The 15,800-nt window shown below is 42.6% G+C and overlaps 1 protein-coding gene across 14 annotated transcripts in view; it reads left to right on the forward strand.

Moving 5' to 3' along the window:
• The first annotated feature begins 912 nt into the window (after positions 1–912).
• LOC111074128 (mucin-5AC) overlaps positions 913–15,800 on the forward strand; it is a 39,936-nt gene continuing 25,048 nt past the window's right edge. For 10 of the 14 annotated variants that reach the window (XM_022366788.2, XM_022366777.2, XM_022366783.2 and 7 more), the window contains exons 1-2: positions 914–1,005; positions 2,113–2,217. In XM_022366788.2, the coding sequence (XP_022222480.2) occupies positions 2,148–2,217 (70 nt within the window). In that variant the 5' untranslated portion in view covers positions 914–1,005; positions 2,113–2,147. Of the gene's footprint in view, positions 1,006–2,112; positions 2,218–15,800 lie in introns of all 14 variants that reach the window. The other 4 variants (XM_022366774.2, XM_022366778.2, XM_022366775.2 and 1 more) reach the window with 3 other exon arrangements.

Here is a 15,800-nt window from a genome sequence, read left to right on the forward strand (position 1 = left end):
TTGCAGTTTTTCGAGCACGGTTTCACTTTCAATTATCTGACTCCGAGTTGTTGAATAAACCAAGGCGTTAGCGTTAAGCTATTCCAAATGTACACACACATTTAGTTTATTGTCATTGGTTTGTGGGTATGCCACTTATAACCCACCAAGGACGTCAATAGCCGAAATATTCTAAACTTAACATGTAAAAGTTCACTGCCACATTGACATGGACTGGAAAACTTGGAATGAGATGCATAGTAACTCCACCAAATTTGACCAAAAAGCTTCCCGTATTGATGTTGAGCTGAAAAGCGAAATGTCTGAACTGTAACAATATTTCACAATTCCTATAGCGAATACCAGGCGTATGGGGGAGCCCGTTAAGAGAGGCTAGAGAGGCGGGCAGGTTGCTGCTGAGCGACTGAGCTGTGTGCTGGTGTGCTGTTTTTCGTTGGGGTTCGAGAAAAACCACCCAACTAAGCAGCCTTGCAGCAGCATCTGGTTTGCAAATGCTCGAATACTGTGGGTAAAATTCTTTGCTCAAGTGGTCAGTTTGAAAAAAGATAATCGCTTTAGGTAAAAACATGAAGTTTTTTGTATAAAATGGCGTCCGGAAGAAAAAAAACATATTTAAAGAATAAGAAATCGGTATGGACTTCTTGGATTGCTGTACAACGTGATATGGTGGACCTGCTAGCGCTCTAGCTCTAGGGTTTGGCATTTAATAAAGAAACAAGCTTTACTCTTACTTTCAAAAGCTTAAGAGATACCAAAGTGCCGAAGTAAACAAACCAAAAACCACGAACCGCGAACGGCGAACGACGTATGAGTTCAATAACAGCAGTAACAGGCACTGTAAAGTAACAGTAACGGCAAGAGCCGACAACGATAAGTTGGGGCCAAGCTTGGGGCCGAAACTTGGCGTCGCCTGTCTGAGCTTGCTGAGTGTCTCGAGACACTTGATCCGCACAGTCGCGTTGTATAGTTGCTCCGATTAGGACGTGTGGTTCGCTCAAGCGTACGGTAAGAAAAGATTCGCGAGGGTCATGCGAACATATGCCTAAACCGAACGTGCTAGCGCTAACTTAAAAAATAGTTTTCATTATCATTCAACAACCGAAATGCTTGCGTTATATGCGTACATATGCGTACATATTCGTAAAGTGTGCTTGTCCGCGTCCGCGACTATTGCACTCGACCAATAAATCGTACATAGAAAGCAGGCACAACTGCATTGCAGCAAAGCACCAGCCACAGCCACAGCCCCAGCCCCAGCACAAGCGTGTGCATCGGTAGACTCGCTTTGCTTCGAAAAGAAAGTTTTCGCTAAAAATACAAGCATTAACAAACAAAAATAAAAATAAAAACGTGCAAGTTTTGTTTTATTTTGCTTCGAATTTTCTTCGCCACGCTCTAGACTCGCTCGCACATCACAAAAGTAGTTTACCGATTTGGTAGTGCCCGCGAATACCGTATGCCGTATGGGAAATCTGAATCATAGCCACAATCGGCCGATCTTTGTTTCGATCTTTCGTTTGTCTCTTTGAATTTTGCTAAGCCTTCCTTTCCATAGCAACTGTCGCGCATTGCAGCAGCTCAGAAGGGTAGACGTAGACAGAAAAACTGAAATACTGAAAAACCGCTTGCCAAAAGCAAAATAGAAAAACTAAGTGTTGTAATCTGTGAACGTGTGTGTGAACTATGCATCGCCGTTGTGTCTAAGCCACAAACGAAAGCTCGAATAATAGGGGCATCAACTGCATCTACTCACAACAATACAAACACGTCCAAATAAAGTGCAGCCACAGCCACAGCAGAAATAAAATCCACAGTCGAGAAAATTGTAACACAAGGCTTGAAAACAAAAGCAAAAAATCTAAATTGAAAGATTGCGAAACTGCCTTCTTAGTTATTTACCAATTGTATGCAACCGAAACAGAGCTTTTTCTCAACTGCAACTGCAACTGCTGTTGCTGTTGCTGCTGCTCCCCGTTCTGGCCGGGCTGCCCGTCGAGACCGTGCACCGTGCAGACCGTGTGCTGTTCACTCTGAGGTTGTCTACTGATATTTTAAGTTCTGTGAACAAACCTCAAAATGCAACAGCACCAGCCACATCAAGAAAATTTACAGTTACAGTTACAACGACGACGCGCAATACCTGCATCATGGAGTTTTCAACATATCGAATAAGTTGTCTATGGCTGCTGGGATTATGTCTACTGATATTCAAAACAGGTAAGTCTCGAAGTTCTGGGTCGCAATGGTTAAATGAATACTGGAGAACTTTAAACTCTGGAAAGAGCTCTCATAGCTCTCTCTAGGAAAAAGCTGAATCATCTTAAGTAAAAAATGAAAGGCTCTAATACATAGTGCTTAGCGAAGAGCGTTAAGGATGCTTCATTTGTTGTTCGGTTCGGCTTAGTGGACGCACTATTTGGGATCCAATGGACTCGAGTGGCTGGTTGGCTGGTTGCCAAGTCAACGCACCAGCCACCAGCAATGCCTAGATCATGCTGCCTAATTAAAGCACCTGAAATTTTACGTTTTCGCGAGCTGACTTAAATTTAAAAGTTTTTTTTTGGAGGTATTTAATCTCATGTGATTGAATTGATCGGACCAGTATTGTTTTGTGTTTTAGTTACCTTTAGAAGAGAACTAAGACTTAAAATGGATTGCTGTTACCACATTTGATGTCATTTGAAAGAAAGTAAGAGTCTCTCGGGAGAATACATTCGAAATCGGACTTCTCTCCGATCTTTTATCTAAGAGGATCTTGTTTATTTTATATACCCGTAAATATGTGCATATGTGCACATGATTAACGCCTATTCTGTTTTGTCGATGAGATGATACCTCAAACATATTCGGTACTTTGTTATGGAAATACATGGCAGAAAAATTGAGAAGACAAACTTGTTTCGTTTTCGGTTTCAGTCACAAGCACAAGCACACTCGCAAGAAATCGGATATCAATTCAATAATCTTGGAAGAAGTCAAACCACCAGCTGCCAGCACTTGCTGCGAGCTTCAGCTACGGCCAGTGGATATTTGGCCAAAGTTTATTACCCACAAAAAATCCACAAAGACTTTTATTTATATTGGGGATTAATCGATTGTCAAAGAAACGCGGTGAAATGTAAATAGCTGTATGTATGAGTTACGAGTATGTTACGAGCATGTGTGTTTACATAAGGGGATAGCTAATATACATACCTGCGTATGTGAATACACAGCCTGATCACCTGCTCTATTTACCAGCGAAACAATAACACAATCGAGCATTCCGAGCATAACAAGCCAAACCATGTCAAGCTATTGGTCAGCTGCTCGGGTTGTGCACTCCACGAAATGCTGGGTAATGGTAATAGACTTATGTAAGTTATGCCAATCAGCCAGCAGCCGGCCAACCAGCTTATGGCACAGATATTAATTGCACACAACACACTGGCTTGAATGGCATGAACGAGCTGTGAATGTTTGGCTGAGTGAGTGTGTCGGTGTAACCGAGCAAATTGCGGTTATAATAACTGTTAATAATCCACAAACAGTTCACTTAATTGTTTGTCTACATTTAAATATGCAAAATTCATCAATTCACCAAAAACAAGCCGCAGGAAATTAATGATAGAGTATCCAAATCGTTGCCCGATTACGCATGCATTTAAGGCTTAACGAATGGACTAAATAAATATAACTAAGAACTGAGACTCTTTCTCTTGGTCTACATTTTCTGGGCCTGGTCAGGGTTTGGTCAGGCGGACTTTCAATTGTGGTTTCGGTAGTACTCTCTCCAATCCAAATACAAATTATTATGAAAATTACGTGCAAGTAATTAAAAGTAAGTGCATGCTCACCTACTGCTCCTCATTTGGTTTGGGCTGGCCACTGCCCCTCGAGTGCGCTGAACGGCCGTGTATTTCACTTTCATTTTCGAAACGCCACTCAAATATTTCTTATAGATAGCATGAACACCCATTTTACAGGGTTTTGTCGAATGGGTCAATACTAAGTATTTTGCAGAGTTTCTTCAATTTGGGTTAGTTTTTACCTAGTGCACTACACAAATTATAATGAAAGCTTCAGTTCACTTTCGTTGCTGGATACTTTAATTGAATTGAAGTGCCTTGTGTATGAGTGTGAGAGCAAAATACTTCCTAATTGATTGTTTTTTCAACGAGATGTCGCTTCCAAACCTAAATAATTATCATTATTGTTTTGTCAAGACCGCAGCTGGGAAGATCGTGTGAATAAAAACCAGCGTCTCCCAGTCTACACATGAATATTTGAATACATATTAGAGAATGTGCGGAACTTGACTTAACACTTATCGATGCCAGAGCCGGGATAGGGCCAGAAAAGTGGAATAAACGAACCATAAAACCATTTCATGCCACTGATGACACAATAAAACAGAAACAAATGCGTATACACCAAAGCAATAAAGATAAATAAAAAGCAAAAGCAAAAGAAAGCCCATAAAGCATAAAGCGCAGACTGGTAACTGCTGACTGACTGAGCGGCTGGGACAGTGACAATACTTTCCATTTCGTTGAATTATACCGAAACTTTGATAGGGTTTTTTTTTTTTTTACCTAGTGCACTACACAAATAATAATGAAAGCTTCAGTTCACTTTCGTTGCTGGATACTTTAATTGAATTGAAGTGCCTTGTGTATGAGTGTGAGAGCAAAATACTTCCTAATTGATTGTTTTTTCAATGAGATGTCGCTTCCAAACCTAAATAATTATCATTATTGTTTTGTCAAGACCGCAGCTGGGAAGATCGTGTGAATAAAAACCAGCGTCTCCCAGTCTACACATGAATATTTGAATACATATTAGAGAATGTGCGGAACTTGACTTAACACTTATCGATGCCAGAACCGGGATAGGGCCAGAAAAGTGGAATAAACGAACCATAAAACCATTTCATGCCACTGATGACACAATAAAACAGAAACAAATGCGTATACAACAAAGCAATAAAGATAAATAAAAAGCAAAAGCAAAAGAAAGCCCATAAAGCATAAAGCGCAGACTGGTAACTGCTGACTGACTGAGCGGCTGGGACAGTGACAATACTTTCCATTTCGTTGAATTATACCAAAACTTTGATATCATTTCTACGAGTTAACGAAAGGTCGCATGGTTGGTCTCCGCTGAAGCGTTGTAGAAAACCTACTACCCACTAAAAAACGCCTGTCTCTGGCCCACTGAAAATATTTTCATTTATTATTGCTGGAAAACGTTTCAGCATATTGTGCATATACTTGTAAGAGTATGCGCGAGTGGCTACTGCGATGGGAAAGCCTGGTACAAGGGCAGCAGCACTGTGAAAGGCCAACAGCGAAAGTACCTGAGCAAAAGAACTGTTAGCGTTAAAGTTAAAGTTCAAATTCAGTTTCATTTTCACTAGCCTGTACAATTTTCTTTCTTTGCCTTAGAAAAAGCACATTGGGTGCACAGAAGTTCGGTGGAGCAGTTCTCTGTACAAGTATCTTCGATTGGGACACGAAGTGTCAATGCCAAGTCAGTGATGGCAGCTGCCGCCACGCCCCCGCCATTCATGTGCTACCACAGGCTGTGTCAATGCTTACCGTGCGAAAGTGTTGGAGCATGCGGAAGACAGTCATTAAATTACTTGGCTGGGTATTCGAATGTAGAGTGTAATGTGAACGCTTTATTCCTACACTGGCATGGCGCAACTTTGTTTTGCATGCACTCGCTGAGCACTAACGGCTCAGTGCGGTGCACTTTCGCTTTTGTGCGGTGCGGTGCGGTGCGAACATACATAGATCTGATGCAGGCTTGAGTTTCCACTTTTTTACAGTTCCATGGTAATCCCTGGATTTCGATTTCGATTTCGAAAGGCACTGGCTAATTTACGTTGGATTGGAAGTTGAAATATTTGTTCGGTACTATGCCTACACTAAACAGCCCTCAGATCTGCAAGCACCCAACATCCCCTACACTGAACGATTACCTTAAGTGCTCTAAGGTCTTAATGGTGCTACTCACCTTGAAATGCACATGTTGCCGTATTAAAGTCGTAGCTGCAAATTATTTTCACTGTGCAATGAGCAATCTATTAGAGCATTGCCACATCCCGACAACATCCATAACCAATGTGAATAGAGCTTTGACGTTTGTATGCGCCGTGTCGTGGAATTACATGAGGCCCGACGCTGCTCGGACTGCTCCACTTAACACTCTCACACCTGCCGCTGCCCATGCCCCATGCCCCATACCACGGCCAAATAGCTCTCTTTCTCTTTCACTACTTCAACACTTCAACAATGCCTGGCAGCTGAATGTTGTATGTGGATTGCGTAAAAACTTTTAATTTTTATGATTATTTTATGCGTATTTCACATTCACGCCAGGTTGCATTTAACACACATAGATGGACACCCGAGCTGCGTGCCACGGTAATTGATTAGACCGGCTGTGGTTCCTCGCTGGACATTCTATATGGTGTTACATCGTGGTATCGCTATGCAAAATAACAAAGCCACACACTCAGATGACTTGTTTGGAAATATGATGCAAGTCGACATTAGTTCACATAAGGAGTAAGCAAATGAGGCAATGTCACAGTATATTTGCAAAGAGATAGCTGACCATTCAACACAGCCAATGCCATACATATTTTTATAATTATTCAGGAGTCAATGGATATATTCATTTATGGATGGTACCACCTATTCTCTCTTTGAATTGTCTAAAATGCCTGAAATCATTCCAACCATGTTTATTGTAGCCATACAAAATTCATTGTTTTTGCATGATCTGTTTTTTGTATTTTGTTTTTTTTTTTTTTGCATGACCGTTGTACTGATGTTTTTGTAGTTTTGCTCTCTGTTTCAAATACCAAGTTATACTTAAATTCATAAAAATCGAAGGTAGAAGAGAGAAAGGGTGTAAAAACCGACGCATCGTGTAATCCACACCAGGCACCTGTTTGTCTGTTGTTTCTGTATGACTTGCTCAGCCCCAATCGCAGTCTTAGTTTGACTATGGTGACATGAGCAAGAGTTGGATACACGTACGCGTGATTAATGTTAGTCAAGTTTGAAGTTATGCCACTTCAAATGAAGCAAACAAAAAAGTGCATGTGCTTAAACTTCACAGTCAAAATATATGCATACTTGTGGACATGTGTGCCATAGACAAGATAATGTTAGCCCGCCTGTTGAGACTGTGGTGGCGCTTGTTCTTGTAAGCATACTAACGGGATCATCTGAGCTTGCTATGGGGCAGATAAGCCATGCAAGGTCATTCCGGACCCATAATTGAGCAGTTTTAGAAGTGTTAACTTATTATAAATAACATTGGATTGTATTTTGGGCGGACACGGGATGATATTCCAAGGTCACAGTTGAACTTAGTTACCAGCCAAAGTTGAGACTGGTGATTATGATTCACCAGAGTCCGGAAATCTTACATCTACATGTGAAGGCATCATAAATTGACTACCTCATACATTCATACATACATACGTATCCCCTTATTAATGAACGTCTGCACCAGTAACAAGAATGAAAGTAAAAGCGGTATCCCCAATCCATGCTCGGGCACAGCACGATTCGTCTGTTCGGCTTGTGGATTTTTCATTGTCTCCTTTGTGGGCAGGTAAATGGATAAACTGGATTATTGCAGATGCTCGATTCAACGACCTTGATGCGATCGCCGTTGCTGTTTTGCTTTGTTGTTTTATGGACCGTTGTTTTTAGGTTCAAGTCTGAATTAAGGCTCAAGGCTGCCAAGGGTACATGATGCCGGCAAAGTAACTCAGCTGGCCTACTGATTCCGCTCCGTCTCCCTCGTCTCCTCCTTCTTCTGATACTCCACGCAAAAAGTATGCGCATCGATTTTCATTTTCAATTTTTCACATATTTGCAACACTGCATGTGCTGTTCACCTTTCACTTTCACCAGCAGACATAGCGGTGGTGGTGGTGGTGGTGGTGGCTGTGGTGCGTATTAGTTAGGCCCCCGATGGCGACCGACAGTGACAATATGTTTGGCTGTGTGAGTTTATCGATTAGTGCTGCTCGCGTCGATTGCATAACCACATCTGTGTGCCATCTGCATCGTTAGGAGCCTCACTTCATTAAGTGTTCAGTGTCAAATGCAATGGGCTGCAGGACAGTCGAGCTTCACAGCTGATTACGCATGCGTCGGTCGCACCGAGCTCAAAGTGAAGCTTTCAACATGCAGAGCACTGCTCGATCGATTAATCATTATGAAAGATATGGCGTCGTCTTGCTCTCTGAGCTGAGCTTGCAACGGTTCAAGCCTTAATGCATTTGAATGCATATCTATGCTTTTATATACAAGTTTTTGTATATGTGTCTGTACATATGCGCGCAAGCGAACCATTTACTTTCTGAACTGTAGCTTTGCCCGGCTATCTGTTTGTGTTGCTCATTTAAGAGTAGAGTGCGTAGAAAGGATGATATTTGTGGTAGTGTTGGCGTTTAGGCCCATTTCACTGTTCATCTGTTGCGGTCTTTCGGGTTTATTTTTTATGGCCAGGCTCATTGCACCACACCGATACTGCCTATTTGCCTGATGGCAACGGGAACCTGTAGTCACCCCTCCACGCCGCGCCACAATTTAATTTTCAATGTCACTTAGGAGACCACAGCGGAGGAGGTGGAGTGATGATGGTGGGAAGCTGGATCTTCGCTTGACCAAGCCAACTGGTTTCCCATGTAACCGATAGTTTGACGACTTTTTAGCGAGTTTGTTTTTGATAAATTAAATCATCGACAATGGTTTTTGGGTTTTTGGCGGACATTTAGCTTGGAGGCTATTGACTGCAGAGCTCCGTTGGGTGCATGTTTTCCTTACTACCAGGACAACAAGATATAAGGCCGTCTTATCAAGTCATACCCCCCTCTGTTACTTGATCTGTAGACGCTGATCACATGCTTCACATACTATGCAAGCAATTCGGCTGGACACTGGCAGCGGCGGCTCATCCAACAGGCTATACGTACGAGTAAGCATCTCCCCATCAGGCCCCAGCTCTAAACAATATTTAATTTAAATACTCGCAATATGCCGGTTTCAGTTCGAGTGTTCTTTTTTGACTTGTTCACTAACTTGTTTAAATTTGTCATCACTGAGTTTGTTGTTGTTGTCCAGTTGCATATAGAGATATTTTAGCTTGCAATGTTTGTTTTGATTAACTGGTTTCTTTGCAGATTATTGACTATCGATTATCGATGACTGTTAATTTTATTTTAATATTCAAAGAGTGCAATATATGTATATTTTTGAATGTAGGGGTACTGCGGGTTGTGCGCATGCCTTGCAAAGTCCCATGACTCGTGGGGCATCGTGACAGGGGCGCACTCGAATTTTATTTTTCTAAAGCAATTTGAGTAGACGCGGTCGCTACTTTAGTTGTGGTTACTGCCAATTGTGTTACAGAAAAGTTGACATTTTGGCGTACTGCTGCAATTTGCATGGTCACGCTGCCGTCACCCATGAGCAGCTGCATTGGTGTGGTGTGTGCAGGGTGTGGTCCAGCAGCGAACCGCATTCAGCGTGGGAAAATTACCGTGTATGCCGTCAGACGGCAGAAATTGATTTGATGAAGGCAACATACTCATACTGAGGAGCAGTTCAATGTCGTGTATCTCATTTGTCTAGCTCGCCAGCACTGATTTGATGAATTTATTACTGGGTGCAAGCCCACGGGCAAACATGGGCACACATGTCCACAGAAGGGTTAGAGATACAATGGAAAAGATAAAGCGATCATCCTGCGACATCGTACGCCTGCGTATACAAATATTTCAATTGTTACTGGCACTTAAAAATTCTATAAATTTATTGTGGCGTGGCACTGGGACCTGGCCCTGGCTGAAGGCGTCGTACAGAGGATAAGTCGCAAGACGACATCGCCGAGAGAGCGTAGGATTCGCTACCAATATACTTTACTTTTGCTTACAATGGCAGCAGACAAGCAATGCGGATTCCGAACAGAGTGCTACGTACAGCCCGCCTTCTTGTACCTTATGAGATGCTTTTGGCTTGATTGCATGCCAACAATAATTCTGCACTCTGCGCCGTCTTCCCTGAACTGCCTTACTCGTGTCCTACGCTGTGGATTATCCTACACTGAAGTTCGCACCGCATAATTCATAGATGTGACACCGATAAGCAGCGTGTACAGCATACCCTGTACATGTTGCGCAGATACTCGTAACTTATGACACTGACATGCATGAGCTGATGTAGGCAACATTTTAATGCATTTCTGTAATTCAGAGAGTAACCATTTTGCGCGTAGCCCACTCAGGTAAGTTGAGCCCAGGCCCAATGTTTGTTCCTTCTTGATTGAAGGCAATAGTTCGTAAGAAGTTTGAAGCCAGCCATAAGATGCGTAATTGGTTTCGGATGACGGATGACTATTTATTGGCCTTGAATGTCTGTGTCAGCATCGGATCATACCGAAATATCATCGCGTGGCTCTCAACTTTTTTTTACAAAAGCAGCATTCGCAGAAACAGCATTTAAAATACGCATAATTTATCTAAAACTCTTCGAAATGCTTTACCGACCCAATCAAGCAAACCGGATAGTAATCCAACGAACAAATGATATCCGCTTAGGCGAATACGGCTCCGCTTTGCCTGACAAAGTATACTATGTATTAGACAGTTATTAGTCATTGAGTTATTAAAAGATTCGGAAAAATTAACCAGACATGAACAAATTCCCAACAGGCAGGTGAAGTACCCAACCATATGGGAAGTAAACGATTCGTTAAACGCTTGAAGACGCAATCTTTCGTGCTTGCTCCACGAAACGCTTGACGTGTCAGTCACGAGAGTAGGAACACAAAAGCCCAGACTGAAGCTCAAGTTCACAACTCCAAATGTAGACCACTTCTGTCAGAAGACATTCGAGGACGTCCTTGACTTTGGCTTTTCACACGAAACTAGCCGAGTATCTTGCAATAAAATTGCTTGTCTAACATCACCGGCATTTGGTAAGCTTAGTGTAAATAGTGCTTGAACAATTGTGTTACTAGCAATCATATTTCTGATCTGGCTGGCACCCAGGGTATGTTTTTCTTGTACGGTATGGCGCTATTATTATTTTTTGTTTTCTCCAACATTTTTGTGTTTTTTTTTTCGTTTTGATTAGTTTGGTTTGACTTTGCCTTCTGGTTAATAGTCCGTTGCCTTCGCAGTGTTTGTGTTGCCAATTAGACATCTTGATTAAAAGCTGTTAATGAAGCTTTGTCGTATCGGACGCGAGCACACAGAGACTTAAATACCACATTGGAAGCCCCACACGCAGCCCCAATGAAATTTATTAGGTTAATGTCTTGATGTTCCGCAGCTCCACAAAAGCTTGCTGGGTCTGCTGTTGCTGGTGGAACCGAACCAGCCATGTGCATGCCATGGTAGGTACATACACATGTATGTACGTACGAGTATGTACGACTATGTGTGAGTCGACGTAAATTATGGTACCTTTTTTAAGCGCGATTCTTACGCTTTAAGGGCTTGCACCGCACCCATTCCTTATCCAGTCACATATGCGTATATGCCTTGTTAGCCAGAACCTCTTACAGGGAAACTCCATTTAGTTAATTGCAAAGACTAAAAGCCTTTTCGGGTTCTGCGTGTCATTTGCGGATTGGAAGCCACAGGTTAGTGCAGTATCATCGCTTGATCGCAAGTACAATAACGTCCATGTGACATTTAAAACAAAGCCCAAGCTGTTATTTGGGAAACTCCTTGACGGTCATGGCCGACGAAAGCTTACCATTTTGTAATAAGCGATGGTTTAACCCGTCAGCCAACAGACCCACAACAACAAAACAGTTGATGCAACAACGAGGCTCTGCCTGTTTTTTCTTTTAAATATTTCCTCGGTTGTTGCTGGTGCTGTTTTCGGTGTGAGGCTGGTGTTACTGGATGCTGATGCTTTTACCTGCCAAACGTGTGCCATCGGTTCAAGTTCAACGACAGGCGGCACTAGGTGCGCCTGCTGCTCCATTCCATGCCATCGCCGCCAAGCCGCCAACCCACCTAGCCGCCTGGTGTCAAAGCATTTTCAAATTCACCAAATGGCTAAAAAAGTTGATGGTATCATTGGAGTTGTAGGACCACCTCCCCCAGTATCTTATTTTCTTCAGAAAATTTTCGGCTTGCTGAGGCGACTTAAATGGTTGTGGCTGGGAATCGCTGGTATTCAATTTCATGTAAATGAACGCTAGTCGTTTTTATTTTTGTATTTTTGTATTTTTACTCTTGGCAGCACCGAGCAAAAGGTGAGGGTCATTTATAGCCGTTAGCGAGAGGCATTTAAATGCTGACTTGCTACTGTTTGTGCCATGTTATGTGTGTATGTATTTATCAGTGGTAATCGGGTGTTTTCTGACCCAAATAACTTGTTCCTTCGAAATTCTATTTAGACATGTCACACCCAGCAACGACCAGCTTGGTTGGTGCACAACGAATCGAATCGAATTGAATCGACCCGAGCCCTGGTAAGTGCTCCCCACATTACCATATTTAACATTTAAATTGCACGGCCAACCTTGGCATCGTTTCAGCTCACAAAGAGAACAAAGTCCCATGAACTGAAACAGAAGTAGAAACGAACGAACACAAGCACATACACAAGCACAAACGAGAACAATCCACAAAGAATACATATTCAGAAATTAGAACTTTACAATCACGATCTGATGTGCTGCCGCCGTCGCTGCGGTTATAGCGATGGAGCTCTCGCTGGTGGCACCTACAACGCACACATGTTATTAATTTAACGCGTTTAACTCTACAAATGTTGAAGGGGCAGGAGGGTGCATGCAGAAGAGGTGAGGGTGAGCCAGACAAACGTACTGCTGTACTGCTGTATTGCAGTACTGCAGTTGCAAAAGTTGATGGCATTAAGACTAGTTTGTTGCCCAAGTCTTTTGTTTTATGCTACTCGTGGGGAAGCTTCTGGCTTTTGCAGCTGGCTTTAGTTTGCACGTAAACGACTGTGTGGAGACCTGGTTTTAATTGGCTCACATTATTTATAAGCAAGCAGCAAGCTACTCTATACAGACAGCCATACGATCTAATGAATTCCGCAACCCAGACACTCCCTCGAGCTAATTTTTCAAGCTTGGGAACTCAGACTCACAACCAATCAACCATTGGTCGACTCAAAGCTCTGAGCTCTCAGAGTTTCTGTTGAGTTGCTGTTACACTTAATTCAAGAAATTAGTGCACCAAAATGGAATTGAAATGCGCCCAAAGGCAGCGGGTTTCTGTTTCTGTTGCTCTGTTGCATAACGCCTAAACGAGATGTCGAGTCGACGGGTCTTTTGTTCGAGCTGTGGGCGTTGACTTGCTTTCAAAGTTCTTTCAGAGTCCAGGAATGAAATAATTATCCATCCACTCTTTACAATTGGCACCAGGCAGCAACCTTTCAATTTTGTGTTGAGCCGTTGCCGTTGGGCTTGAGCTTGGGCTTGGCATTCATGCGGACCGTTTACTGGTTAAGGCCTTTAGTTTTTAGTGCCATGACTCACTGGCAGCTTTTTGATACCAATCTCTTTTGACTGCTTCATGAAATATTACTTGCAAGCATTTATTTGTTCTTGTTTCCCTTGGCCGCGGAACCGTTCTTTTTCGGGGCGATAGATACCATTTATGATCACCGTACTTCACCCATGTGCGCTAGCCATATTTGAGTTTGCTCTGCGCTGATTAAGTCCCTGAAATTGTGTAAAGTATCTGAAAAGAATGTGGCAATGCTAGTTTCTAGAAGAGAGCAGAATAATTTCGCTATATCCCGCGATCTAAGTGATAAAGCCCAAGGACTTCTGGCCACTATACTGGTTGTATGATAATTCCTGTGCTACAATTTTACTTAACTTTGAACTAACAAAAGATTAATATCTAGTTTGCGAGCTCAAAGGCGAATAAATACATGACCCAAATAAAATCCAGATGCAGACAGATAAAAAAGCAATAGTAAGACACAACCGGACCAAGTGCTGGAGTCAATTAGTTTCAGCTCCAATAAAAGCTTATTGTCTTGGTATAATTGTTGTTGCCATTTTCATTATTGCTGTTACACTAGTAATTGTTTGGGTTCTCAGTATGGCGCTTTGTCGCTGCCTTTTTTCAGCTCAAATCCGACGCCGACGCAAACAGACTTAGAAACCGAAATAGTCATTGCTTCAGTGCTGCATATATATTGGTGGCGGTGGCTGTGGCGGTGGCGATCTCTTACGCAATATCAGCAGCAGCTGTCGCAAAGGCGTTCTGTGACCCTGAATTAGTTTCTGACTTGATTTCATAGCAGAATTCTAAAAGCCCACAAACAGCGTTCAATCATTACATACGAGAATTGTCTATGGAAACACTCATACCTGACTAAACAAGATTCCAAATGTCATTTGATTGATATCCCCATCCAGAACGCTGTTTCACCCTTTGACACGGAAAAAGTACCAATTTTGAGTATTTTAGCTTAATTATGTTGCGACAAAATGGGGACAAGGATCATTAAGATAGTGTATCAGAAAACATGCCAGTCAGGCGGATTATGGCTCGTGTAGCATAAACTATTTTGCATATTGTTCGCTCTCAGCCCGAACAGTTGGTTTCGATTTAGGCACACCCAAAATGTTCCATGGCACAAGCAGGCGGCAGGCAGGCGGCAGGCAGGCGGCAGGCAGGCGGCAGTCAGTCCACTCGTGGAGCCGACATGCCGCTCACTTTTGGATTCTAATGCCACAAGTCGCAAGCTTATTGCGCTGCCTTTATGCCTTTCTGAATTTGGCATGAGCATTTAATGTCGTTAGCAGGCGCCCACAATTACATTTACGCGAAAGAGCAATGTTTTGTTGTGGGTTGGTTCATACATGGGCTGCTCCATTTTTAATTTTAACGGATTTAAGCTAAAAATATTTAGGTACGAGTACAAATAAGCTGCTTAAAAAACAAAAATGGAATACTATCGGAAATAAAAGATTCTATCACTATCTATCACGGAGATATTCAAGGATATTCATAGCTATAATCTCTTGCACGAGTACAACGTTCAGTAACAGACGATAGAATCTGAATAGTTGCTATCCAAGTTAGTTGCGCGCATAGTTTTAATTTAATCTGTGAGCGACTTTTTAGTAATTTGGCTCACCCACACGCGGATAAGATATACTCGTAGTACATAGGCGCTTTACAAAACGTTTGCAGCAATTACTTTTTTTCTACAAAGCGACATGGTGTGGGGCCACACTGTGATCTAGCAGGGGCTGGGCTCTACTGTAATGGGCTGTACAGTGCCTGGGCTGGGCTGGCCTGGGCTGGCCTGGGCGTTTGTTTAGTTTGTTTTCAGATCCGAACTGAGCTGTGGGCCATTGTGTGGTGCGATGGTGGCCTTTGCTTTACTTTTGGCATTTCAGTTTATGGCGTGCAGTAAGCGTGTGTCAATGGTGCTGATCCGTTTTAGGGGCGCTGAACTCCTCGTCAGCAAAAAGGGGCAAATGAAAGGCATGACTTCAAATTACGACTTACCGCTTGTAGAATTTACGTTTCGAGCTTCATTTCCACATTTTCCACATGCATGAGAGGCATTTCCCCAGGTGGATCATAATACTTGAAATGCTGAAACACGAAATGTAAAATATTGTTTAATATACTCGTACACCACAAGAGCACACATGCGGCACAAATGGCCGTTCCCATGAGAAACATACAGATACTGAGCAGAGGAAAACAATGCGAGCGAGCAGTCTCCGACTCCGTCTCCATCTCCGTTGCCTAGACTCCCATTAAGTGACTG

This window comes from Drosophila obscura, unplaced genomic scaffold, assembly GCF_018151105.1.
Source record: "Drosophila obscura isolate BZ-5 IFL unplaced genomic scaffold, ASM1815110v1 contig_36, whole genome shotgun sequence".
NCBI classification, from domain to species: domain Eukaryota; kingdom Metazoa; phylum Arthropoda; class Insecta; order Diptera; family Drosophilidae; genus Drosophila; species Drosophila obscura.